General features: G+C 34.4%; 3 protein-coding genes, 1 long non-coding RNA gene and 8 other non-coding genes across 28 annotated transcripts in view; 2 read left to right on the forward strand and 10 right to left on the reverse strand.

Annotated features, from left to right (window-relative positions):
* The window catches only part of Cep295 (centrosomal protein 295), a 54,308-nt gene extending 53,973 nt beyond the window's left edge, over positions 1-335 (forward strand). For 6 of the 8 annotated variants that reach the window (XM_078046869.1, XM_078046871.1, XM_021734472.3 and 3 more), the window contains one exon: positions 42-335. In XM_078046869.1, coding sequence (XP_077902995.1) covers positions 42-276 — 235 coding nt within the window. In that variant the 3' untranslated portion in view covers positions 277-335. The remainder of the gene's footprint in view (positions 1-41) is intronic. The other 2 variants (XM_078046870.1, XM_013363710.4) reach the window with 1 other exon arrangement.
* Positions 192-13,162, reverse strand: Taf1d (TATA-box binding protein associated factor, RNA polymerase I subunit D). Of its 9 annotated transcripts, XM_021734484.3 has the most exons (14): positions 9,219-9,616; positions 7,992-8,090; positions 6,716-7,091; positions 5,883-6,058; positions 5,049-5,100; positions 4,504-4,670; positions 3,688-3,734; positions 2,680-2,722; positions 2,408-2,449; positions 1,655-1,747; positions 1,312-1,360; positions 966-988; positions 616-657; positions 192-375 (listed from the first exon to the last, which is right to left on the reverse strand). In XM_021734484.3, exons 2-6 carry the CDS (start codon positions 8,060-8,062, stop codon positions 4,569-4,571), a joined length of 777 nt encoding a protein of 258 aa, XP_021590159.2. In that variant the 5' UTR covers positions 8,063-8,090; positions 9,219-9,616; the 3' UTR covers positions 192-375; positions 616-657; positions 966-988; positions 1,312-1,360; positions 1,655-1,747; positions 2,408-2,449; positions 2,680-2,722; positions 3,688-3,734; positions 4,504-4,568. The 9 variants fall into 9 exon arrangements, with proteins under 9 accessions (XP_021590159.2, XP_021590160.2, XP_040141047.2 ...); XM_021734485.3 differs by lacking the exon at positions 2,408-2,449; XM_040285113.2 differs by having other exon boundaries at positions 1,655-2,449.
* On the reverse strand, positions 451-579 carry LOC120890167 (small nucleolar RNA SNORA25). Its single transcript, XR_005734415.1, has one exon. It is a non-coding gene; the product is annotated as a small nucleolar RNA SNORA25 (small nucleolar RNA).
* On the reverse strand, positions 799-918 carry LOC120890176 (small nucleolar RNA SNORA32). The gene has a single exon (XR_005734422.1). It is a non-coding gene; the product is annotated as a small nucleolar RNA SNORA32 (small nucleolar RNA).
* On the reverse strand, positions 1,116-1,188 carry LOC120890162 (small nucleolar RNA Z40). Its single transcript, XR_005734410.1, has one exon. It is a non-coding gene; the product is annotated as a small nucleolar RNA Z40 (small nucleolar RNA).
* Positions 1,444-1,574, reverse strand: LOC120890172 (small nucleolar RNA SNORA1). Its single transcript, XR_005734419.1, has one exon. It is a non-coding gene; the product is annotated as a small nucleolar RNA SNORA1 (small nucleolar RNA).
* Positions 1,816-1,954, reverse strand: LOC120890163 (small nucleolar RNA SNORA8). Its single transcript, XR_005734411.1, has one exon. It is a non-coding gene; the product is annotated as a small nucleolar RNA SNORA8 (small nucleolar RNA).
* Positions 2,560-2,631, reverse strand: LOC120890200 (small nucleolar RNA SNORD5). The gene has a single exon (XR_005734442.1). It is a non-coding gene; the product is annotated as a small nucleolar RNA SNORD5 (small nucleolar RNA).
* Positions 2,761-2,892, reverse strand: LOC120890177 (small nucleolar RNA SNORA18). Its single transcript, XR_005734423.1, has one exon. It is a non-coding gene; the product is annotated as a small nucleolar RNA SNORA18 (small nucleolar RNA).
* On the reverse strand, positions 3,864-3,991 carry LOC120890186 (small nucleolar RNA SNORA40). Its single transcript, XR_005734430.1, has one exon. It is a non-coding gene; the product is annotated as a small nucleolar RNA SNORA40 (small nucleolar RNA).
* Positions 10,246-26,993, forward strand: Bkgd (beta-keto-L-gulonate decarboxylase). 2 transcript variants are annotated; one of them, XM_040285110.2, is made up of 8 exons: positions 10,246-10,354; positions 15,581-15,679; positions 18,362-18,435; positions 18,618-18,719; positions 19,919-20,095; positions 21,248-21,397; positions 23,971-24,087; positions 25,553-26,993. In XM_040285110.2, the coding sequence occupies exons 2-8, from the start codon at positions 15,583-15,585 to the stop codon at positions 25,724-25,726; spliced, it is 891 nt and encodes a 296-aa protein (XP_040141044.2). In that variant the 5' UTR covers positions 10,246-10,354; positions 15,581-15,582; the 3' UTR covers positions 25,727-26,993. The 2 variants fall into 2 exon arrangements, with proteins under 2 accessions (XP_040141044.2, XP_077903003.1); XM_078046877.1 differs by lacking the exon at positions 10,246-10,354 and adding an exon at positions 13,155-13,298.
* On the reverse strand, positions 14,540-24,080 carry LOC144377163 (uncharacterized). The gene is made up of 3 exons (XR_013437831.1): positions 23,947-24,080; positions 15,235-15,425; positions 14,540-14,792 (listed from the first exon to the last, which is right to left on the reverse strand). It is a non-coding gene; the product is annotated as an uncharacterized LOC144377163 (long non-coding RNA).

The raw sequence follows: 26,993 nt of genomic DNA on the forward strand, positions 1-26,993 counted from the left end.
CAATATTGTATTTAATTCCATATAAATTAAATTACTTTCAGACTATATAATCAATTAGCTGAAGTGAAACAACAAAAGGTAGAGAAAGCAAAACAAGAAGCTTATGCCCAGAACAGAGAAAGGGCAAAAGAATTTCATAAGGTAAACAAGCCTCCTCCCTTCTTACATTTAGCGCATATCACAATAGGAACTGCTGCTGCTTATTTTTTATTTATTCTCTCCACAGAAAACACTAGAGAAACTTCGAGCCAAAAATACAGGCTGACTCTTCTTTAGAATGGTGTTTTTCTTTTAAAAGTGTGTAATTTTAAGTCAATAAATTTTTATTTAAGGAATTTCCATTGTGATTCCTTTGTTGTCCATTCCAAGAATACCCTAAAAAAGAGCATAGACATTGTTGGTTAAACATTCCCACATCTATCAATCATCATGATCACAAGTTGGTAAATAAATGTTATCTCCTCAGGAATATACAGCACTACTGAGTGACTATGGGGTCCTGTGGAGAACATCAATCTGTGGTCACTGCGTTAAGGGCTCCTGGTTTCACAGCCCCAAAAGCCCTCTTTGAAATGACCATTGTGTTATATATAGGTCTCAAGTACACACACATACCTTTTTAGACGATCTGATGCTTATCTGTTTGTTTCAAGAGCCCTATAATATAATAAGGATATAGAGAATTAGAGCAATCAAGAATGAGTTCTGGAGCCATATCACCAAACTGGTGTAAACAGTGTGTGTGAGAATCTGAATGTTTTAAAAGTCTAGGCAACATAGACAAAAAAAAAGTATATTGAATGTTCCCAATGGGTTGAATGCTAGCAAAGTAGCAGATAGAAAACCTAGAGGGAATTATTTTATGGTCATGTCCACAGCAAATAAGAAACTGTATTCAAAAAGCCTTGGTAATGACCATTATACCATGGAAAATACATTATAAATTAAAAAAAAAGGTTACTTGCCAGATGATTTCACAATTCTCCACCTGTAAAAAAATTATATTTAAAATGTGGTCATCATTTCATCCAATCATTTAGAGAACCCAAAATGCCCTGATCACTAACCATTATAAAGACAACCATTTTGGAAAATACATAGTATATTTTAAATTTGGATGTTCAGAGAGGCTATTTTCATTCAGCCCATTCAGAGCAGTTGAACATATTGCCCATCATCATAACATAGCTAATCAGTGTTGAGCACAGTGATACCTTTTCCTCTTAAATACTGAAAAATCTGATTTGGGTGCAATATGATTATTAGACTGCCTTTTTGTAACAAGTAAAAAGTAACAAGTAAAAATCTTACCTACGTTATTCAGGACTTAAGTTTCTTCAACTAATTTGACTTTAGGATCCTAGGAATTGAATTGTACAATTTCATGAATCATTTCTTATCATTTTTAACATTTTTCAATATTTTCACTTATGAACTTAAGCAAAATGTTACAGGTCTCATTGTCACCACTGCAAGATAGATACTGTGATGGAAGCATAACCTGTGTCAATTTAGCCACATTGACCAATTCTGAACACTGATCAACAGTGCCCATTCTCATCTAGAATGAGGCTTTATAAATATTCCTCTCAAGCTTACCCAAACACTATGCAAAAGGGCTTCTATATCTGTATGAAGTTTCTTTTCTGCTTACCAAATAGGAGAAAACAAACAGCCGGAAGCAAGATCAACAAAGCCTTATACTTTGTGATATAGATGGATCTGCTTGGTTCTCAAGTGTTGACACCTTACAAAAAGAAAAGCATTATTCACCATTTAAGACTATTAAAATGAACTAACAAGTACCTATAAAAATGCTGTATCAATAGAAATACCAGGTTTAACATGCACAAAGCCAAGAAAACCAACGATGCCAGATACTGAATTTCTATTGCACTGTCCTTTGAACACGCCAGCAGGAAGAAACTGCTGAGTGCAGATACCATGCAGTGCGGAGACTAAACTGTTCCCTCTATTCCCAAGTCTGTCGTGCTGCTGCCAAGAAATGTGATGAGGAAACTACCTTTAAAAACTCTAATGACCTGGTATATATGTGTAATAAGAATTGTAACGCAAAAAAAGTACACGTATGTATGAAGACAAAAAAACTCTTAAAATGATCCAGCCTCTCTAAATACTGCGTAGGATATAAGGCCATGAGTCCCATTCCCACACTAGAAATGTCAATGTCACTTGCTCAAATTGTCAAAGCCTTTGTCAGAATGCCTTTCATTTCCTATTGAATCAACAAATCCAGGCAAACATGGTGTTAGAATAAATCATGTAGAGCTGTCATGTAATACAAAGGAGGAAGTTAATACAAAGGAGGAAGTTAGGAAATACTTCATGTAATGTTAGAATGCCTAAATCTTCAAGTCCTTAATAAATTAGTAAAAATTTCACTTACTTCTCTAACATAAAAATCACCAAGTTCAAATCATATTCACTCCTATAGAGAAATTACCAAATGAAAAATTTAGTGAGGGACACTATAAATATTCTAATATAAAAACCAAAACATAAGGGAAGTTTCATGTGCAGACACATATATTAATTCAGCTCTGTCAGAATAAAGTTTTAGTTCATATCTGTGTCATTCAGCAGTTGAACAGTTAAATTCATCATTTGAACTGTAATGGCATTCCAAAGGATTATACTGAGAATCCTACAAAAACTTACCTATTATCACACTCAGTACTGCAAATGTGGAATATGCCAATATCTAAGATAAAAAGAAAAATTAGGTCTTTCATATTTTTTAATTGTCTTGTAGTTACTTCCCACAGGCCTAACAAACAGTCCTATGAGGAAAGCAAAACCACAGAATTACTCTATGAGGCGTTTCCAACGACGAGTGGCTACAAGAGAAGCCCCATCGGGATAGACCTCAACCAGTGTTTAGATAAATAAATGGAAGACTCCAGAGGAAAACAATGATTAACAAGAATTTCTGATGCACAATAGAACTATAGTTAAAAATGAAAAAAAAAAAAAAAAAAGCTACTTTCATTGTCATCACGAAAAAGAACTAATTTCAAGAGTGGTAGGGTATAGCTTAGGAGTACAGCCACTTGTCTACCATGTGCAAGTCCTAGAATTCCCATTATCTATCCATTACCTCAAATGCAATAATTTTATAGTCCCATGGCAAGGATTTGTACCAAGCTATGTAGGAGCCAAAAGTACCATCAAGTAGGTGACTTTTAGGATTAAGTATAAATTATAGTAGGTTTTTTTGAGGGGGGATTGGGGGGAGTACCAGAGGATTTGACTCAGGAGCACTAAACATCCCCCAGCCCTATGTTGTATTTTTTAATTTAGTGACAGGGTCTCACTGAATTGCTTAGTACCTTGCTATTGCTGAAGCGAACTCTGAACTTGGAATCCTCCTGTTTCAGCCTCTAGAGCCACTGGGATTACAGACATGTGCCTGGCAGAAGTTTGGTTCTTAACATGTTTTTCATCTTAAATAGACCAGTCTAATGAATTTAATGATTCTTAGGTATACTTGAATTGAGAAACCATGTTTTAAGACTTCCCAAGAAAACTTTCAAGTAAAATGAAACTAGTACTTCAGCACTATAAAATATTTGAATCCAAGATTGTTTTCTGGCAGTCAATGTCATAATTCAAAATTAAATAAAGCCACAAGTATCTCATTAAAATGAATTAATCTAATATACTTACACCAGTTAAAATATCTTCAAACCAATGCATCATTTTCTGAAGACAGCCTTCAAAAAAAAAAAAGCCCTTTACTTGAATCCCAATATGAAAATTGGAACATGCAATCAACAAAGCTGAGATTCTCATTTTAGAACCTTTTCATTTATCAAATCACATCATTTTAGGCTATAGTAGATAGTATACCTGCTTGTATGTATCAAAACTCATACTGAACAATGAGTTCTGGGTTGCAAAAGAGGATTTATTTTTTGCACTTGTCCACAAGTCTTTGTCCAAAAGTTTAACAAAAACACACACAAGTGCTACTGTACAATGCAGTGTATTTTAATAGAATAGCTAGCTGCACAATGTTGATTACAATAGAAAGAAAAATGGAAGTTGAAAGCAGACCACAGTGGCACACATCCCAGTGACAAAAAAGAGGCTGAGATTTGAGGCCAGGCTCTGAATCCCCACCCAGTCTTATTAAATTTTTTAAGAATTAGAGATGTAGCTCAGTGGTAGAACACCACTTGTTTCGATCTCCACAGAGGAAAAGAAGGGGAAAAAAAACGCCACTTTGGTATTTGTCAGTAAGAAATGTTTTAGAAAATCTAAGGAAATTGAATATTTGGTTTTATCTTTCTATTTAGGATTAAAATCTTACTAAAGTTATTCTTTACATTTGTTTTACAAAGTTATTCACAAGTTGCTTGTTATTTTCTCTTTGGGAAGTTCTTCATTAGAATTTCAACACGAGGCTTTCACATTTATGCACATTAAACTTCTTTAGTCATTTCTTCCTATGAAAAGTCATTTTTTCTGTATATTATTTACCTGCTTTGACTTCATCTCCTTTAAGGGCACTCTGTATTCTGTCCAATATTTTTGGCATTAGAAGCTCACTTTTTAGAAAAAGCAGTTTCTTTATTATTATTCTCATGCTCTAGATATATGTTCGTCTTCTTTGGGAAGTCAGAACTTACTATAAAACAACTATCCTCCTGCATTAAAAAGAATATTAAACAATAACTAAAAGCAATTACAAATGTTTAAAGACTAGGTTACTTGAAATAAACTAAACTACATCTAGATTTTAAAAATCTAAATTAGCATCTTTTTTCTTTTAATAGCCTAACACCACACATTAAAACGTTCATAAAATTAAAGATAGGCATGGAATGCAATGGTAGATCACTCATTTAGCATGCAAAAGTTCCTTGATCTAACCCCCCACAAAGACCAAAAAAATTGAAGAGCCCATTTTCTCATTATCAATTATATAAATTAAATTATTATTTCCTGCCGAAATTATTGGACATAATATTCCTCCTATACTAACTTCAGCATTCCTCACGACAGGATAAAAATAAATCACTTACTACCAACTTGATATCACATTCATGTTCAAGATGTGCTGTCTCCTCATCTGCTCTGTAATATTAAAATGCATAAGTTAATGGAGGTAGAGTTATGTCTCGAGGTAAAAGCACTTGCCTAATGTGTATTCAGCACTGGGTTTTATTCTTAGCATTATATATAAATTAATAAATAAAATACTTTAAAAAGGCACAACTTAATGATAAAATATTCTAATTAGTTATATATTCTGCTGACATAATTCAAACAGTAATACTAGTCACGTCTTGTTTTAATAGTGGATGTTTTGTGTGCCGAGTTCAGCTAAAATATCCTAATTAACCTACTATATGTCTATGTTTTGATGGTTATCTATGTATTAATGGTAGCTGAGTGAGTTGGCACATGCCTATAAATCCAGAGTTGGGGAGTTCAGACAGGAGAGCCCTAAAGCCCAACAATTTGGTAAAACCCCAAAGCATAATAAAAAATTAACCTGTTCTCCACTTCTATCCAAATTTCATTCTTTGTGACGAAGTAAACTCCACTGTGTATATATACCATATTTCTTCATTCATCTGCTGAATGACACCTATGCTGGTTCCATTACTTGACTATGGGGCACTATGCTGTAATAAGCATGGGTATGACAATTAAGTACAATATGCTGATTCATTTACATAAATAACAAGAGGTGGTATAGCTGTGTCATATGGTAGTCATTTCCTAGACTTAGGGAATCTCCAATAGTGCTTTCCAAGTTGCTGTACCAATCTGCAGTCCTACCATCAACTCATGGGTATCTCTTAAGTTATATATAATCTATGCCCAAAGTTATTTTACATGATTCCACTTACACAGAGTCTTCAATAGGAGAAATTGATCCATCATCATCCAAATATTTGTATCTACGACTATCAAGATCTTCTTTTTCCAAATCTTCACTAACATTCATTTGCTTCAAGGATTCCTTAAGGTGGTGTTCATACTTCAATTTTTCAATGTAGTTAAAAAATCCTCTTGCAACAGCTTGCTATTAAACACACATTTTTGTCTTAGTCTTTCAAAATTAAGGTGTCTTACTTCATGAAAAAGTCAGATACTTATATTCAAAACAATTAATCATACCCTCACTCACACACTTGAATCCTAACCATTCTGGACTTCTGAACCAAATTTACCAAATGTTTATTGTAATATTCTTAAACAAAAGATTACAAAAAAATCAATCCTCTCAAATAATTATAGGTTCCAGCAAGACACTTTATATTAATCATGCATTCATTCAGCATTCAATTGTCAAATATACTGCTAAGTATTAGATTATTCATAAAGGAATTCCATCAGAAACAGCTAACCTTTAATGTCTACTACATTTTGGAGATACCAGTCCAACTTGTATTAATGCAAAAATTGGGGATTTTATATCAAGCAGATTTGGCCTGCCATTATTCAGATTCTTAAATTTACAGAAGAAATATGCCAGGAAGAGTATACCTAGAAACACTAGTGAAGTTTGTCCTTTATGATGGAGTATATTTTATGTGGAAGTAAATATAGAATAGTATCCTGAAAACTGCGAAGGACCTGAAAACTGGTCCAGGTATATCTTAAGACAATTCTATAAATGGCTAGGTCATTTCAGACATTTTATTTTTGTGTACCAATTACATACAAAATACTAACTTACCTCAAAGGCTAAAATTTTTCTCCAAGGTAATGGTTTTCTTTCATTCTCAGATTGTAAAAATGGGAGTCTAGATCCTTTGTTTTTAATTTGTTTCTTATCTATTTGTGACCTCTTGGTTTTTCTTCTTCCTTCTGGCTTTTCCTTTGTTCTTAATTTTGGCTTGTACTTTCTCTTCCTCTTTCTTCGTTTCTTTTTCTTAAATCTTTCAAAAATAGCTTTTAAAGTCAATGGTTTTGGTTCTATAGATGAATCACTTGATGAATCTGTAACACTTTCAGGTGAATGAACAAATTTTCTAGTGGGGTTTCTTTGCCTTCTTTTAGGTGGGGAAGTAACACACTGGGTTTTAAATAAGCTGCTACCAGATGAGGAGTCACTAGGAAAATGAAAAAATTCTGTTATAATGCTAATTACTCTTAATACTCAATCACACATGTGCTTTTCTTCTAGGATCAACTCAGAAAAACATTCTCAGAATACCTAAATATTTTCAGAAAGGTGCAGTACCAGCTAGTCTCAGGTCCTGACAACCATATCTAAAATGGCCATAGTACTTTTAAAAAAGAAATGTTATCTAAGGAGTGAATAAAGAAAATGTGGCAAATATATACAAAGGAGTATTATTCAGCAATAAAGAATGACTTAATGACATTTGCCTTCGAATAGATGAGTCTGAAGACTAACATGCTAAGTGAAGTCAGTCAGTCCCCAAAACCAAAGGCCAAATATTCTTTGATATGTGTAAGCTAACCCATAATATGGAGGTGGGGAATAGTGAGGGGTAGAATACAATAGATTAGACAGGGAAAGGAGGTGGGGATAGGCAAAGGAAAGACAGTGGAATGAATCTGACATAATTTTCCCAGATACATATATGAAAACAGTGAATCCCATAATCATAAGTCCATAGGAATGAGATTCTTAACTAGAATAAGACATAAATGCATGCTTGCACAATTATATCAACATGGATTCTGCTATTGTATAACCAAGAAAAGTTGTCTGATTTGCTGCTAGTGTCTCCTCTAAGCATATTAGACAAGTCTGGAAGAGATACCAAGAAAATACCATCTTCCTAAGCCAAGAATATATTATAGTATAATAGATTTTGAATCAAAGTACTTGCAATAATCCAATTAACCTGGAAGGTGTCATCTTTTTTTCTAATTACTGAAATTATCTTAACCAATTATATACAATGATTTATACTTTCTTAGTAATTCAAACACTAAACACTTTGACTGAAACTACCCTTCTCCCCAGAAAGTTCATTTACCTTTGGTTTTCAACTTCCACAGCTGTATCAGACACCAGATAGTCAAGGGAATCCATTCCTGATTTATCCATCACTTCTGTTTTGACTTAAAACTGTTCTCTGAAATTAAGAAAATTCAGAAAATGTGATGCAGCTTCCCTAAGCAATAAAGGCTTACACAGCCAAGATATAGAAAGTATAAGCAGTCAAGCCATGTCACTCTACATGAACCATGCAACTCTGTGAATTTAGGCAAAATAGCTTCCTAAGCTTTTTAAGTTCTAGGAACATAGCAATTTCTTTAAAAAAAACCTAGAAACTGCATTCACAGGTGCTTTCAGTTTTTACATGGTAATTAATGTCCAATTACTAATACTAATGTACAATCAATAGCCAAATATATAACTTAAAATTCTTAAGCCTGAAATTTCCATTTACTCTGCCTTTCTTTTCATGTTCATCTCTGCATTCATATTGTCATCTTTGATTCTGTCTTTGATATTATCTTATAATTGATGAAAACTAATTTTCAGCAAGCTAAAAACCACACATAAACTGCCTTGTCACCATTTTCTAATAGTATACAATAAGCAATAAAATTTTTATAAGACGTAAGAAAGACGTAAGATGTGTCTATTTACTGCATCTCCCGTCTTAGATTTTTCATTGTATTAGCTAGTTTACTTTAAAACATGTAAGCCGTGATATTAAGTTCTAGAATGATAAACCAGTAAACTATTTCAGGTATAAAATCTCAAATTTGTGAAATAAGACAGATCCATGTGACAGTTTTCCTAAATGCAAAATCCTGTCATTACATCAACTACTCAAAAATCAACATTTCCTCCAATAATGTTGTTAGGGGAAAGACAGATGAGGATGGTGAGAACGTAAGATTAAGATTCTATAAAATGGGCCCACTTTCCTGTGCTGACCCCCACATGCTTCCTTTTCTCAAAAGTATTTAACCTGCAGCCTTGCCTGGCCTAAGTGGACAGTATTTCACAATCCTCAGAAAACTGTTACCTGCAAGGAAAGGCAGGCAGGAAATATCATTGATAAGAGGATTCCAAGTTGTTCTGGAGGGAGAGACTTTGTGACCATTTTCACAAACCAAATTGGCTTACAATAATTCCTTTTAACCATAAACCTGTAAAAATTGATTTCAGTTCTAATTAGAACTGCTCAGCTTGGGCCAAGGGAACCTAGAATTGTCAGGGCAATAGGTAGTTGAAAGTCTGATGTTACCTTGCTGTAAAGTGGAGAGGTGGACCTGGGTAGGACAACTTCTCTGGGAACACTGTCCCTTCCTTTCCTCTCTTGAGAACTCTCTCCTCTGGGGGTCCGTTTATCTATCCCTTCAATAAACTGATGCCTGTTATTCTGAAAACATGTCTGAAATCTTTGACTTGATCGCAACAGTCGGAGTTTGAAGTGTAGGTCTTCTGGCTGCCTCAGTTCTTGGAATGCCCCAGCTCTCTAACAGCATTAATGCGCCAGCTCAAATTTTTTGTAAATATTACTGAAATACAGCTAGCTCCAAAATCACTTTTAAAAATCTATGTAGAGAGCATCCCTACTTAGTTGTCGCTTCCAATTGTGGGATTATTTTTTGGAGGCTACGTGGCCAAATAAGACACATAACGAAACTAACTTGTACTTGGTACCTTGCGCTGGCTGAGAAGCTCCAGGAAGCACCCAACCTCAGGCAAGAAAAATGGCGTCCACTAGGGTTAATTCACACAATAGTGACTTCACCCTCTAAGATTTGCCTAGACGAGGTAACATCAATATTTTGACTCGGTAAACTACGCCGGCACTATAATCGCGCTCACGTAGGTCTCAATCCAACCCCAAGGCCTGATTTCTGAGGCTAGATGCACAGCAACACGGCGTCCTGGGAAAACTACACCTGCAGCCCTTCACGCAGGCAAGGCCCGGAAAGCCCCCGCCTCTCCCCTACTTATCTACAAGGCCCCCCCGCTGCATCCACAAGCGCCGCGCTATGGGGGCCTTGGGGCACATATGCGAGGCCTGCAACAGGACGCCGCGACAGACTCGGGCCATGAAACCCTGGCGGTTCGCGCCCATAAGCTTCCCCGCCCGGGAACTCCAGCACACATGAGCAGCTTACCATCTCCAACCATATGGAAGAAAAAGAAATCGCCTCTCTCGCGAGCTCCCTAAATGTGGGGCTGAATTCTCGCGTTACTACTTAGCTCTCGGGACGAAGAGAGTGCTGGGAAGACAGACGCGTCGGTGCACTTCCGACTCCCGCGAGGGGTGGAGCAATTGAAGCGGGCGGAGCCTACCCACTCAACCAGAGGAGGCGGGGTCGACCGAGGAGAGATCACCTGGGTCCGTGGGCTTCGCCCACAGTTTTGGTAAGTTTAATAGCCAAGAACATTTTTAGCAAATAAGTTGTGAGGTCAAATGAACTGAATACATGTGAACAACGAGGAAGTGGACGATTTGTTTCCGGTGAGCTTGCGTTTGCTAAAATGAGATTGTCTACTTTTGTCCTCAAACATGTCATCTGTGTTAAAATATTGGGAAAGGCTCATATTTTGATCTGACTCCAAGTGTATAACATTTGTATTGAAAGCCAGTATTATTCCCTTAGTACACCCGCTTAACATCCCACTCACGTACACTTGCTACCACAGTACTTTTCTGCGCCTACCAGAAGTTCCATATTTTTAAACAAGTTATTCAGGCTGTAGCTTCCCAGGGTTAAACTTCTGTTTCTAATTCGGTAGGGGAATAATATGACAGATCTTTTGAGATAGTAAAGGATATTAAGTTAGGATTATTTATTTGGATTTAACTTGAGTCCTTTTTCCTACTGTAAGCAGAAGAATATAAAGTGCTTTTATTGCCAGACGTGGTGGTGCACACCTATAATCCCAGCGATGTGGGAGGCAGAGGCAGGACCAACGCAGCCTCAACAACTTAGGCCCTAAGCAACTTAGTAAGACCCTGTCTATAAATTGAAAAATAAAAAGGGCTGGGGATGTGGTTCAGTGATAAATCACCTCTGGTACCAAAATCTAAAAATGATAATAATAAAATGCTTTTATTATCCTCATTATAAATGAATATGCTATTCATTGTCAAGATTTTGATGTTTATAAATAAGTGCATGCTAATTGCCTGATAGAGTGTGATAAAATTTAGGAAATCAGTGAAGACTACACAGTAATTCTTTTCATAAAATATCTGTCAATCTATTTAATAAGAAAAAATTAAAATATCTTACTCTGAAATAATCATAGATTATTCAACTCAAAAACAGGTTTAAGATTTTAAGTATGATTATTAGAACTTCTTGTCAACAGTTATGTATATTTAACTTGGGAGATCGGATTATATTAAATAACTAAAGGACAGTAAAAGTTAGTATTTGATAAGTACTAAAGTAAATGTCTCCAGGCACAGTGGTGGAGCTTGTAGTCCCAGCTTTACAGAAGACTCAGGGGGGAGGATGACTGGAGCCCAGAAGTTCCAGGCCAGTATGGGCAACAAAGTGAGGCCCCCCCATCTCTTTTTTTTAAAAAAAGTAAATTTCAAGTCTTAAATATATGCAATAGCATGTTTATAGAGCATATGTTTAGAAGTATCATCAAAACTAGATCTCCCAAGTTAAATATACATAACCAGCTAGTTTCTATGAAATCTATGAATCTTTGGAAATTTTTAAAAATAAATTCTTGGAAAAGTAATTCAAATGATTCTGACTTTTCATATGCTAAGTAAGCATGTTAAAACCAGATACATTCCAGTTAATGAGATGATCTATTAACAATTTTTTTTTTTCAGTACTGAGGATTGAACCGAGGTTACTCTTCATGGAGCTACATCCCCATCCCTTTTTTATTTTTATTTTGAGATAGGGTCTCCCTAAGTTGCCAAGGCTGGCCTCAAACTTAAAATCCTTCTGCCTCAGCTTCCTGAATCGCTTATAGGCATGTGCTACCATGTCCTGCTCTATTAACAGGACATGGTTTTTGACCAACCGTTTATTGAGAACTAAAATACACAGGGGTCAGTTTGTAGCAAAGGGTACAAAGGAGAAGTACAGCTTTCCAGTGAAATAATGTATTGTCCTTAACTTCAGAGCCTTGTGAACAGGCCTTAAATTTGTCTAATAAATGGCAATGAAGAATATTCTAAAAGAAAAAGAATAAAACAAACAATTCCAGCAGTGCTCTTAGAAGTAGAAATTTGCTTAAGAGTTTTGTCCTTAATCCTTATTGTGATTGGTCTGGAGTAGGATTCTCCACCCACTTTGTCATCATCGTCTTTTTTTTTTTTTTCCTTTTCTGCCTTCATTTTATTTATCTCCTTCTACTTGCACATATCATCACTTGAACATTTAAGGTAAGATACTAATCTCTGTAAATGTATACCTATTTATTGTAAATTATACTAAGCATGTATTTTAAAATATCAAATTATAATCAGCTAGGTTATCAGAATCATTGAACATGAAAACTACTTACCAAGAAAGTGTTTATTTTTGAACAAACTAAAATTTAAATTTCAGAATCTAATCGTCTGTTTCCATTCTACTAGTGATTTAAATCTTCTTTTGTAAAAATGATAGCCTAAGAAATTTAACTTTTAGCTTAAATGTCAAAATAGAGTAAGAAACACATTCTGGAAATATTTATATGTGTATTTTATATGCTAGCTATATATCATATATATGTTACGTTGTTATATAGACTCCAGTACTGTTATCTACAGCCATTTAGACACTTATTCACAATCCTTAATAAGTGCCTTTTGTTTCAAGATCCATATTCCTTTGACCAACCATTAGAAAATTACATGTTCAACCCAGATAGATGACCAATAAAACGAGTCATATATATCTTCTTATATTGGTGTTTCCTCTTATTAGTCTATTTTAAATGCCAACTATTTAAAACTATTGGGCTAAAAATATAGACAGTCTTAGCATAGAGTTCTTGCCTAGCATGCATGAAGCCCTGAGTTCAATTTCCAGCTCTGCAAAAAAAATAAAATAACAGTATTAAAAAAGGCCACTTACCCATTGTTCACTTGGAATATTAAATGCTAGAACTGTGGTTTCCTTTCTGTAAGGACAGAAAAGCCTAAATGCCCTTTGCCCTCATTATATAACTGAACTCTTAATGTTCACTTTCAGAACGGCAGGCACTGTTCACATCTGGTGCACTGTGAACTCTTGTGATAAGTGGCCAACAGGAGCTTTGATTGTACAACCTTATACCTAAAGAAGAAAGAAAATGGCTCATTCTGAGTTTTCTTTTCATGTGCCAAGTCTAGAGGAACTTGCTGAAGGTAAAAACAATATTAACTTTGGATTTTTAAGAACTATTTTAAGAGAAAAAAGATTCTAAGATTTATATGTATCTTACTAATGTTTATCTTGTTGAAATGGTACTTCTGATACAGAATTTGTCATTTCAATATCTATTCTGTACTGTTTTTATTGAGAAACTCTTAAATTATGTCCCCTAACAAAATTAAACTCACCATTTATAGATTCTTGATGACACCAACTTCACATGATGAAACTGACTAAAGTAACCCAAAATTTAAGTACATATTATGTCCAGAGTTGTACAACTTCGCTTTATTACCTTTTTACCAGTTATAATTTTTGAGTGCGGGGGTGGTGCTGGATATTGAACCAGGGAGTATTTTACCTCTAATCTACATCCTCATCACATTTTATTTTTTATTTTGAGATAGGGTCTTGCTAAGTTGCTTGGGGCTTTGCTGAATTTCTGAGGCTATCTTGAAATTTGTGATCCTCCTGCCTCAGCTTCCCAAGTTAACAGGATTACACCATACTTGGCCAAAATACCTTAGTTAGAGGCTAGGTTCTGCTGCTCCTTGTGTTGCACAAATATTTGGATTCAAATTGTAGGAAATAGGTTTTATTCAAAGTCAGCTTTAAATGGAGATAAAAGAAACTTGGTTTCAAATTTCTATCTTTACAAAACTTTTTTTTTTTTTTTTTTTTAGTTTTAGTTTTGGGGATTGAACCCAGGGGCACTTAATCACTGAGACATATCTCCAGCCCTTTTTAATTTTTATTTTGAGACAGGGTTTCACTAAGATGTTTAGGACCTAACTAAGTTGGCAATGTTGGGATCCGGAAATGCTTTTAAAAGAAAAAAGATGGGTCAGGCACTGAGGCACATGCCTACAATTCCAGCAGTTTGGGAGCTGAGGCAGGAGTATTACAAATTTTAGGCCAGCCCTGGCAATTTAGCTAAATCCTGTCTCAAAGTAGAAAATAAAAAGGGTTAGGAATATAAACAGTAAAGCACCCCTGGGTTTGATCCCCATCCAGTATTAAAAACAAGAGAGAGAAAAGAGGTAACAAAAGGCAAAAAAAAAATATACATGTGTAACAGATTTAGTTATCCTGTGAGACAGAGAACATGTTAGGGGTGTCAGGCCAGGACAGGGAGGCAATCTCCACTCATAGCTTCCTTAGCATCCCCCAGGCCAGGGAGCACAGCTCTCCAGCTTTTACTCTCAGTTTGAGGAAATACAGAGGCAGAAAAATATATTAGAAACTTGCTTTAATTTCAGAGGAGTCCTTAATTGCAGTATTTCATTTTGATCCTTAAAAATACATTGCTCCCAATGCGATGGTGCACACCTGTAATCCCAGCAGCTCAAAAGAGAATTGCGAGTACAAAGCCAGCCTCACCAAAGGCAAAGTGCTAAGCAACTCAGTGAGACCCTGTCTAAATAAAATACAAAATAGGGCTAGGGCACTGTTCAGTGGTCGAGTGTCCCCGAGTTCAATCCCTGGTACTGAAAAAAAAAAAAAAAGTACATTGCTCTTTGGATTTATAACTGTGACACCTATTCTGTTTACATTTGTACTATGACATATCTACAAGAAAGTGCACTTATCTTGAGGTATAGCTTATTTAATGTTTACATGTAACTGCTGTCCAAATCAAAATCTAATATGTTTTTCATATCCCAAAAGACTCCTTCATGGAGCTTCCCAATGTCTTTATCCTGAGAGGTAACCACTGTTTTGACTTTTATCACCGTGGATCAGTTGCCTATTTGAAATACATAAAGTTAAATCATACAGTCTTTACTCTTATTGTGTGTGGCTTCTTTTGCTCAACATTTTGTCTGTAGTCTTCCTTGTGTTGCATGTGATTGCCTACTTTTTAAAGAGTTTAAATATTTACACTTTAATAAGTTTTTGGAATCTCCCTTAAAGAAAGGTGGTCCTCACCTGAGTGTAGTCTTTTTATCTTCAGAAGTTCATAATCACCGTGGATAAGATTATGTTTGTGTCTTATATTATAACTTCGGATTATGTCAAAGTCCAAGTTCATACGTAAGACTATTTCTTGGTTGATGGTATAGCCCAGTGGTAGAGCCTGTGCTTAGCATGCCTGAGGCCCAGGTTTCAATCCCTAGGACCTGAAAAAATAAAAATAGAAGACCATTTCTGCACTCTTTTTTTATTACACAAGTTTAGGTTAGGAGTGTGATGCAGAAAATTTGAAGGAAAATTTGATATATGATGGTCAAATTTTTTCCTAATGTTAAATAACCCTTTTTCTTCTCTTTATTAGTTATGCAGAAAGGACTAAAAGATAACTTTGCTGATGTCCAAGTGTCTGTAGTTGATTGCCCTGATTTGACTAAGGAACCATTTACCTTTCCTGTAAAAGGTAAGCAGTTTTTGCAATATGCTTCTGGTTTTTACTTGTAATCATTATTTGAAACCAGTGTTATTTTTATCTATGAATAAAGGATATTTTCATAGCTTTTAGGCTAAATTGTGCGTAATTTTTGTGCTCTTGTTTTTTGGTGTTGGTGAAATTTCATTTTGTAACCTTGTGGAAAAAGATTGTATTTTGTAATTTTTGTAACTTCCTTGGTTATATAATATACAATAGGCTAGAATATTGGTAACACATGAGAGTTTTGTTCAAATTACTGTTAGGGAAACTTACTTTAATTTTTGTTTTTATTTATTTATTCAGGACCAGAAATAATCTTAAAAGGCTTATTTAATGTTTGGTACAAGTACTAGGTCCAGTAGATGTGAAAACTGAGGTTGAGAGAGAGTAAACTCTGTGTGAATCATAATCAAGATTTGAATGCAGGTCTGTATGCTTTGGAAATCTAAGCTTCTCCTAATATAACCTACTATATGAGGAATTTGGAGATAATACAGTGTTGTTTTACTATGAAATTGATATCTTTGTTAAAAAATAGTTTGCCATAGAATTCCTGAACTCTAGTTCTGTCTCTACCACATAAGAATTTAATTAACCTGAGTAAACCATTTAATTTATCTCAGCCTCAGATACATGAACATAAGGGGACTTTAGTTGAATGTTCTTGTTGGGTCTTTTCACCTTAAGCAGTCTTTAACTAGAACTGTAAACTCCAGCAGGTTTGTTTCCAAATGGCAATTTCTCTTAGCACTGTGAAATCATTCACAATACTTTTGGATAGCCATATTTCTTCTATAGGAAGGAGTGATATATTCTCCTTACTAGTTAATTAATTAAAATAAAATAAAAATCAGAAAACATAGAAGAATACAGGGGAGAAAAAAACGGTTAATCTTAATTGTGTCTTCCAAAGGCTATACCTGAAAAAAACTTCTGATCAATCATATGAGAGTCAGGAAATGATAGTACTGGAAGCCAGGGGTGTGTGTGTGTGTGTGTGTGTGTGTGTGAGAGAGAGAGAGAGAGAGAGAGAGAGAGAGAGAGAGAGAGAGATCTTAAACATGGTTAGACATTTTCTATGTGAATTGGTCTCACTCAGGTCACTAATAGCCTTGGTTCGTTTATGAGTATTACTTCATCTCTACATATTTCATAGTTTGGCCATCACTGCCTGACATTTTCCCTTTAGTGATCTCTCCTCTCTCTCTGGTTTCTCTTGTTGTGTCTGGCATCTTTTGCTCAACATTTTTTCTCTTCTTCCTTGGTTCCTACCTCCTTCCTTATTTTTTCCTAGCTCCTTTCTCTTTATAGCAGGCTCTTAAGTATTGATATTTTCCAGAATTGTTTCTTATCATCTTATTTTGTGTACTCTCTCTTGAGGTTTTTTTTTTTTTTTTTTTTGGTGTGTGTGTGTGTACTCACTTGTGGTTTTAATTACCGACTAGATACAACGAAATCTGTTCCACCCAGATATCTACAGATCAGTATTTCTATTGCCAGTAGAACATATCCTCCTATATATATTAAGGACAAGTCAACACATCTAAAATTTAACTCATTACTGCACTATAGATGCTTATTTCCTTTCTTCTTTCTATATTTTCCTTTTCTCCATCTCTACAGTCACCGTTTTGAGCTATTATTTGTCTTTTCCCTGGACTATAAATAGAGTCACCTAATTGTTCCTTTAGGCTTCAGCTTCACTATCACTTATGTGTAGAGTCTTATCTATTCATAAGCTCTGCTTATTCATGAAAAACATTTCCTATATCCCCAACTACAAAAGGGACCTATAAAATTCTACATCTACCCCTCTGCATAGCTGAAGAAATAGAGCAATCATATCTACTTTACTATGTAATATGTGAGCAGGAAACTGTCAAGACCACTTTTTCTCAAACAAAAGGTAGTTTATTTTCTACCCTACACTTAAAAGAAAAGTGCCTTCTCCTAAATTGTGTCTACATATTTCATAGTTTGGCCATCACTGCCTGAGTGACTAGGTTAAACCTCAGATGAATCCACAGCCTTGTACTTTGATGATAATTAAAAATGTAGGAAGACTGGGGTGTAGTTCATTGGTAGAGTGTGTTCTAAGTAGGCATAAGGCCTTGGGTTCAATCCTCAGCACCAGAAAAGAAAAAAAAATCTAAGTAGAAAATATCTAGCATCTAAAGTTATCTTTAATTACTTATCATGAGTAAAACAATCTTGGGAATAAGTAATTTATAAGAGGATCTTCTAATATGGACCTAAAGAACATACATTCTACCAGAGAAAAATGTTTTAAATTTAAAAAAGATTTTAACCATAAATAAAAAGAAAAAGACAAGAAATCAAACAGCCACTAAAAAATAGTTTTAAAGATTTAAGACTAATTTGAGAAACCTCACCCAATCCAAACTTGACTCCAATTCTAGCCCTCACCCTATCATCAATTTTCAGTTGCCTTTATGCTGTCACCTCTATCAAGCCATACTTAGTCATGATGGTATTGGAGACACAGGTACTTAAAATAGAACAGGAGTACTAGCTACTTACATCTTCTAAACCTGCTATTTGCAAAACTATGAGACTGAAGAAATTATTTATTCTTAATAATTTGATGACTTCCATCATTTTATATGTAAATTATATTTGCCTATTTTTAAGATGGCTTGTGTTTTTTAGGCATCTGTGGGAAAACTAGAATTGCAGAAGTAGGAGGTGTGCCTTACTTAATTCCTCTTGTAAACAAAAAGAAAGTAAGTGTATTTTACTCTTCATATTCATATGAAGGTTGTAGAACTTGGTTGATTCCTATTTATTATCAGAAGACCTGTTGATCAATGTGGCAGGGATAGAAATACTAATGGACTCAGTAATAAAAAATAAACCAGGAAATTTTTATAAGTTAAGATTTAAATAATTTTCTTCTTCTTTTTAGGTTTATGATCTGAATATAATTGCAAAAGAAATCAACTTGCCTGGAGCCTTTATTCTTGGAGCAGGGGCAGGCCCATTTCAGACTCTTGGGTTCAATTCTGAAGTAAGCTTATATATAATTATTTTATTTTATTGATTTGATTTTTGGTTTTTCTTTTCCATTTAATTCCCTACCAAAAAAGCCCACTTTCTGAGTGTTGTGGGTGGTAGATATCATCTCTCTCCATATTGGCACTACTTGATATGGATTTGGACAATATCACATGTTCTAATTGATCTAGCTATAAAGAAACACTAATCTTTAGTTTCAGTTTCTCTTAGGGACTAGGTTAAACCTCAGATGAATCCACAGTCCAAAGGTATCCTGCTGAAGGCCTTGAAATGTAAAAAATTTTTATCATTGTATATTTTTAAACATTTTTTTGGTTGTAGACAGACACAATATCTTTGTTTGATTCAATTTATTTATGGGTGCTGAGGATTGAACCCAGTGCCTCATGCATGCAAGGCAAGCACTCAACTACTGAGCTACAACCCCAGCCCTAGATTTTTATCATTATATATTATAGGATTCCATGCTTCTCTATAAATCTTTGCTTTTGATATAAAGGCAGTTTTGGATTAGAAGAGTGGAATATTTCATGATGTAGTCACCTCTTTACAAATAGTAGGAAACTATTAAAATAGTATGATGGTTATTTATCAAAGTTAATAGCTATTACTAGTGTATGTCATTTATGCTGAATAATGTTAATCACTATTAATACTATTAATATTATAATATATTATTACTTAGTATAGGTGATATATACCAGTAATATATAATATATAATACTTGTTTGTGTAATCTTAAAATATCACTATTACTTCATATATCCTGACTACAAGACTAAATGACTTCTTTCATCTGTCCATAATAGATGTGACTCTTAGTAGTCATACAAGTTCCAGTATTTAAGATAGAAAAAAGATTTAAAATTTTAAGTTGAACATTTTCAAGAGAATATTCCAATTTATATCAACAATATAACAAATATTGTAGACATTTTATAAAGTATCTTTTCTAGTATTTTGTATTTAAAATTAGATGCTTCATATCCCCACATTTTGGAGAAGTATGTTTCTTTCTTTTGTGTGTGTGTGTGTGTGTGTGTGTGTGTGTGTGTTTTCTTGAGACTAATCATGTATTCTCATTAAAATTTGAAATGAATGTCTTAAAGTCTGAGGTAAAATATGTTGTTACATGACTCAAGATACCCTCTCTGCACAGAGATACTAAGATTGACTAATTTTTTTTTTCAGTTTATGCCAGTTATTCAAACAGAAAGTGAAAACAACCCTCCTGTGAATGGAAGTTACTTTGCTCATATTAACCCTGCAGATGGAGGATGCCTATTACAGAAATACAGCCAGAAACACCATGATTTTGGATGTGCATTACTGGCTAATCTTTTTGCCAGCGAGGGCCAACCTGGCAAGGTGATTTTGTCTATAAAAACACAGAAGTCTTTAAATGTTCTCAGATATCTAAAAATTAGAATTTTTATTGCCCTAAATATGGTTTTTCTAAGAAAATCAGAGGTACTACAGTCAAAGGTCTTTATTTAACCCAGTTATGAAAGATTCAGAATAGTATAGGCAGAGTAAAAGTCTTATCTAAAATCAATGTTAATAAATATTTAATAGGCAATACCTTTTTCTAACTAATTTGGGAAGTGAGTCATTTATATGAACTTTGTGGCTAAATAAATAATATCTACTTACAGGTGTTAAATAGGAAATTCGCTTATTCCTGACTGGTAACATGTTGTGTTAGATAGAAATGGGGGTAGCAAAACATTAGAGCGAAAGAAGGATAAGGATGATTAATGTCTCACTTCATATTTTCTTTTCTAATATTTTTTAAATTGTCGATGGCCCTTTATTTTATTTATTACTTTATTTATATGTGGTGCTGAGAATCTAACCCAGTGCCTCACACATGCTAGACAAGCGCTCTACCACTGAGCCACAATCCCAGCCCCTCACTTCATATTTTCTTTTGATTAGTGCACAAAAAAAAATGATTTCAGTGTTGGTATTTGTGAGGACTCTCAGATTTTGTAAGATATAGCCACCCCAATTACTTTGAGAAATGAGGTAGTGAAGTAAAAATACCTAATAGAGAAAACAAAGTCCAGTATTTTACAGGAAGTGAGAAAATTTAATCATTTTTCCTTTACCCCATTTACCAGAGGTTAAACCCTTCAAGCTAGGGAATTCTCAGCCTTTTATCCCCTTGACATATATGTTAAGAGTCTCTACAGTTCAGTGTAGCACTTAAGAAAATATGAATTTATTTATATTATTATTATTATTAACTTATTTATTTATTAAAGTTATATATAATAATGTATGTGTGTATATACAGGACTATATATGTGTGTGTGTGTGTGTGTGTGTGTGTGTGTGTGTGTATAATATACATATGGTTGATGAAGACTCAGGGGATTGAGACACCTCAGCTTACATTTGGATATACTAAACAAACAGAATATTGCTTGATGGTATTAAGTTATACCATGTTATATTTAGTAATTAAATAAAATTTTACAGCTTATCCAATATAATGTATATTTATATCTTCTATAGGTCATTGAGGTAAAAGCCAAACGAAGAACTGGGCAACTTAACTTTGTGACTTGTATGAGACAAACTCTGGAAAAACAATATGGAGACAAGCCTGTAGGGATGGGAGGTACTTTTATAGTTCAGAAGGGAAAAGTAAAGGCTCACATTATGGTAAGGGCCTATGTATATATACTCATATGTATGGATATATATATGTGCACATGCTTAAATTAATATCTCAGAATTTTTAAATGCATTGGGAATTCTACCTTTAAATACACCCTAAACAAATCCTTTTGTTGTGAGTATATTACTTAAAAGTTTAAATGACAATACTGTAAGTCATAATACTAAATAATGATGAGGTAGAGTTCTTTTTTCACATTACTGTATTGGAACTTTTTTTTCAATGTGCCTGTTTGTAAGATCGAGGTTTTTTTTTTCTTCTTTTTGAGGTACTGGGGATTTAAACTCAGGGATGCTCTACCACTGAGTGACATCCCAGATCTTTAAAAAAAAAAAAAATTTTTTTTTTTGAAACAGAGTCTTGCAAAATTGCCTAGGCTGGTCTTAAAATTGAAATACTGCTATTTCAACCTCCTTAGTTGCTGGGATTACAGGCATACACAACTACACTTAGCTATTTATTTTGCTGTTGTTGACTATACTTTTGGTGTCACAGCTAAGAAATCATGACAAAACCCAATGTCATGAAATTTTCCACTGTTTTCTCCTAAAAGTTTTAGCTCTTACATTCAGATCTTTGATCCATTTGAATTAATTTTTATATCTGGTATAAGGTAAGTGTCAAACTTCATTCTTTTTTTTGTACCAGGGATTGAACCCAGGGGTACTTTTCCACTGAGCCATTTCCCCACAATTAAAAGAAAAAAAAATTTATTTTATTTAGAAACAGGGTCTCACTGAGTTGCTTCGGGCTTTGCTAGGTTCCTAAGGCTGGCTTTGAACTCTCAATCCTGCTGTCTCAGCCTCCCAAGCCACTGGGATTACAGGCATGCGCCACCAACTTCATTCTTTTACATGTGGATATGTAGTTTTCCCAGCAACATTTGTTGAAAAGACTGTTGTTTTGTCATTGAATATTATTGGCATCCTTGTTAAATCATTTGACCCTATATTCAAGGATTTATTTCTGGCCTCTCTAGTCCGTTGATCTGGCTGTCTGTCTTTATGAAGTAATGCAGTTTTGATTATTGAGGCTTTGTAGTTTGCTTGTTTGTAGTATTGGAAATTGAACCTAAAGTCCCTCTGTCACTGAGCCATGCTTCCAACCCTTCTTTATTTTATTTTGAGACAGTCTTGCTAAAAAGCAGGGGCTGGTCTTAAACTTTCAATCTTCCTGCCCCAGCCTCCAGAGTTGCTGGGACTACAGGTGGGTGCCACCATATGCAACTTGGAGTAACTTTTGAAACCAAGAATGTGAGATCTCTAATTTTTTTTCAAGATTGTTTTTTAAAAATGGTTTTTTTTTTTTTTTTTTTTGGAAACAGTCTTGCTTATGTTGTGTAGGGTGGCCTTGAATTTGCCATATTCCTGCCTGTGGCTCCAAAGTAGGTGCAATATTACAGGCATGCACGTGTATCACTGAACCAGGCTAGTATTGATTTCTTCTAAGTATCCAATTCCTAAACACAGGATGCCTTTCTATTATTGGAATCTTCTTTAATTCAGCAAAAATTTGTAGTTTTCAGTATACAAGTCTTTTACCTTCTTGGTTAAGTTTATTTCAAAGTATTTTATTCTTTTTTGATGCTACTACCCAATTTTAGTGTCTTGCTTTCCTCACCCCTTGTTACTTAATAATCATGGCATTTAAGATTAGGATGGTGGGGCTGGGGTTATAGCTCAGTGATAGAGTACTTGTTGGGATCAATCTCAATCCCCACCCAGCACCACACACACACAAAAAAAAAAAAGAAAGAAAGAAAGAAAGAATGGGAAGGAAGGAAGGAAGGGAGGGAGGGAGGGAGGGAGGAAGGGAAAGGAAAGAAAGAAAGAAAGAGAAAGAAAGGAAATATATACTCAGGAAAACTGAAAAATAAAACTAGGAGGTTGAAGGTGTGGCTCAGTGATAGATAGAGCACTTACATAACTTGTCTAGAATGTGCAAGTCTATGGGTTTGATCCCTGATTTTAACAACAACAAAAAAAGATACTAAATGCTAAGTGAAATAAGCCAGTCCTCAAATACCAAAGGCCAGATGTTCTCTCTGACATATGAATCCTAACACACAATGAGGGTGGGGGGATAAAAGTCCATTGGATTAAACAATGAGGAATGAAGAGAAAGGAGGGGGCATGGGATTAGAAAAGACAGTAGAATAAATCAGACATAATTTTCCTATGTTCATATATGAATACATGACCAGTGAAATTCCATATCACGTTCAACCATGAGAACAGGATCTTAATTAGGATAAGTTATATTCTATGTATAATGTGTCAAAATACACTCTATTATCATGTATACCTAAAAAGAACAAATAATAAAAAAATAGTCAATGGTCAACTCTCATCCTTTTTTTACCTTTATTCATTCCTAAATTTTAGTTTGTACAACTGGTTACCCTTTGGAAAACTAGAGTATTTTATTTAACTGATGCCAAAAGCAATGGAATTATAAGAAGGCTTAAAAATTTTAACTTAATGAAGTCATGTTTTTAAATTTTTAAATTCTAAATAATATTCAATATGTTTACCTGTTTAATGATCTTTTATTGTAGCCTGCAGAATTTTCTTCCTGCCCATTGAACTCTGATGAAGAAGTGAATAAATGGTTGCATTTTTATGAGATGAATGCTCCTTTGGTTTGTCTTCCAGTTTTTATTTCCAGAGACCCAGTAAGTCCTTGTCTATCTTTAACATTACAATTATAATGCTTGAATTTTAGAATATTCCTTTAGACTTATGTACCTTTTGGGTTCTTGTTATCTAAGAAACAGGTTGTCTATAAAATTATCTTGAAAATTAAGGGCGAAGGTGACTTACCACCCTATGTTAGCCAGAGCAGGATTTTACCAGGGATGGAACCCAGGGGCGCTTAAACACTGAGCCACATCCCAGCCCTTTTTATTTTGAGGCAGGGTCTCACGAAGTTGCCTAGGGCATCACTAAGTTATTGAGGCTGGCCTCCAACTTGCAATCCTCCTGTCTCAGCCTCCCAAGTCACTGATATTGTAGGTGTACACCACCATGCCTCGCAAAGGTGTTTTAATAGCACCTAAAGTCTTGCTATTAAATAGAATAGCAAGAATCACAACTAAGATATAGGTCTCCTATCATGTTCTTTGGTGTTCTAATACTACACACTGGAAAAAATTAATATAGACTGATTCAAAGCCAAGTATCTATAAAAATACTGATTGGTCATATATTTTGATCCAATATGATTACATATATAGGATTTAATCTTTAAATATATGCTGTGTAAAATGGTTAATTAAAAGGTTATTAATAACAACATTGTTATAATAGCACAAGATTTGGAAATAATGTAAATGTCAGTTGAAAAGTAACAAAAGAATAAGGAAGCTCTTATGGTCTGATAGACATTATGTCAAAGCTATATTATAGTTAAGTGAAAAAAGCAATAGCAGAAAGGTACACAGAGAGCTACAATTTGAGTGAAAAAAGTAAAAGTAAATATTTCTGGAAGGATACACATGGAACTGTTTCCATTTTTTGCCTGTAAGGAAAGGAAATAACCAGTGAGGATAAGAGAGAAGAAGACACATTTAATTGAATATATCCTTTTGCATGCTTTGATTTGAAATCATGTGAATGTAATGCCTATCTAAAATATAAAAACAGGTCTGGGTATTGTGGCACATGCCTATAATTCCAGAAACTCAGGAGGCTAAGGTGGGGGATCATGAGTTTAAGGTCAGCCTGAGCAACACAGCAAGACCCCATCTCAAAAACAGAAAAAACTACAGTCCAAGCACCTTGAGAGACAAAGGGAGGAGGAACACAAATTCAAGATGAGACTCAACAATTTAATGAGACCTTGTCTCAAAATAAAAAAATAAAAAGGGCTGGGGGTGTAGCTGAGTGGTAGAGTGTCACTACCACAAAATTAGAAAGAAAAAACAAAACAACAAAAAAACATGAGCTAGGTATATAGCTTGGTGATAGAGCACTTGCCCAGCATGCAGGAGGTCCTGGGTTTCCTTGGCACTACAAAAAATAAATACATAAATAAGTAAATAAAAACTTTGTAATATAAATTTAAAAATTTATCCTCACTCATTAAACAAATTCTCATCAAAATAATTTGAGTATATACTAACTTTTCTGTTGCCCTAGGGATTTGATTTGCGACTGGAACACACTCATTTTTTTAGTCATCATGGAGAAGGTGGACACTATCATTATGACACGACTCCAGATATAGTGGAATATCTTGGATACTTCTTACCTGCAGAGTTTCTCTATCGCATTGATCAACCAAGAGAGACCCATTCAGTTGGACGAGATTAAATCATCTTATGCTTAACAAAAATAAATAAGTTAATTAATTAACTCATTACTAATATAAAATCCAATAGAAATTATCTCATCACTTAAAATCTTTTTTTTTTTTTGTCTTTGAAATGACACTGTATTCTATATTATTTCACAGGTATATAGCTGAGAGAGATTATTGGGAACAGAGATACATTTGAGATGGTCTTTTTTTTTTTAATGCTCACATAAATTTATTGAGCCAACCGCATTTTTTTAAAATTCTATAATATCAAGCAAAGTCTATCATGTTTATATCTCAAATATAAATATGATTAGGAATCATGATTATTCCTACTAATAACATTAACTTACATTTGTATAATGTTCATTTTTTCAAATTAAGTCTTAAAACTGCTAAATAGATTATTTCTAGGCATTAGCAAAATCAGTTTAGAAATGTTGATGGTTAAAACCAGGCATGGTAGCACATGTCTGTAATCCCAATGACTTGGGAAGCTGAGGTAGGAGGATCGCAAGTTCAAAGCCAGTCTCAGCAACTTACAGAGGCCTTTGAGCAACTTAACAAAACCCTGTCTCAAAATAAAAAATACAAAGGGCTGGGGATATGGCTCAGTGGTTAAGCACTCCTGGGTTTAACCCTGGTACCAAAAAAGAAAGAAAGAAATGCTTATGGTTGAATCTTTGTATTGAATTTTAAAAATCCATTCCAGAAATCAGAGTATAATTTTTTTTTCATGGAACAAGGTAAACAAAGTAAGCCCTTCATCTTTTTCATGAAGTTAAACCATACTCAGAAGTTTGCAATTTGCCTTTCACAAACATTAGTTAGCAACAAAATGGTTAGCCATGATTCTTCCCTTGTTCTGATTGCCATATGGAAGCAGTTTGTTGGTTATTTGCAGTAAGAGAAAGGAAAAGAAACAGCATCAAAATACAATATTTATGTGAGCATACTTTGATTTTCAATAAGGCTACTGCTTTAAGTGACTAATGCCCTTCATGAAATATAAAATTATATTCAATTACTGATTATATGGTTGCCTTTGATATTCTTCTATAATAATCATTACCTAGAAAATCAACTCTCCATTCTTGCTAATGCCAATAATGTGCAAATTTAGGTTCTTTAATTTAGTACTAAGCATACTTCAAATAATATTTTGGGCTGTTTATTTTCAGTTTTAGCTGTAACATGTGAGTATAAATTTGTGCTATTTTTAAATAAGCACTATTTTGAAGCATTGAAATTAATAAAGAAATAAAAAGAAATTAATAAAAA

The sequence above is a fragment of the Ictidomys tridecemlineatus genome, chromosome 4 (assembly GCF_052094955.1).
Source record: "Ictidomys tridecemlineatus isolate mIctTri1 chromosome 4, mIctTri1.hap1, whole genome shotgun sequence".
Lineage (NCBI taxonomy): Eukaryota > Metazoa > Chordata > Mammalia > Rodentia > Sciuridae > Ictidomys > Ictidomys tridecemlineatus.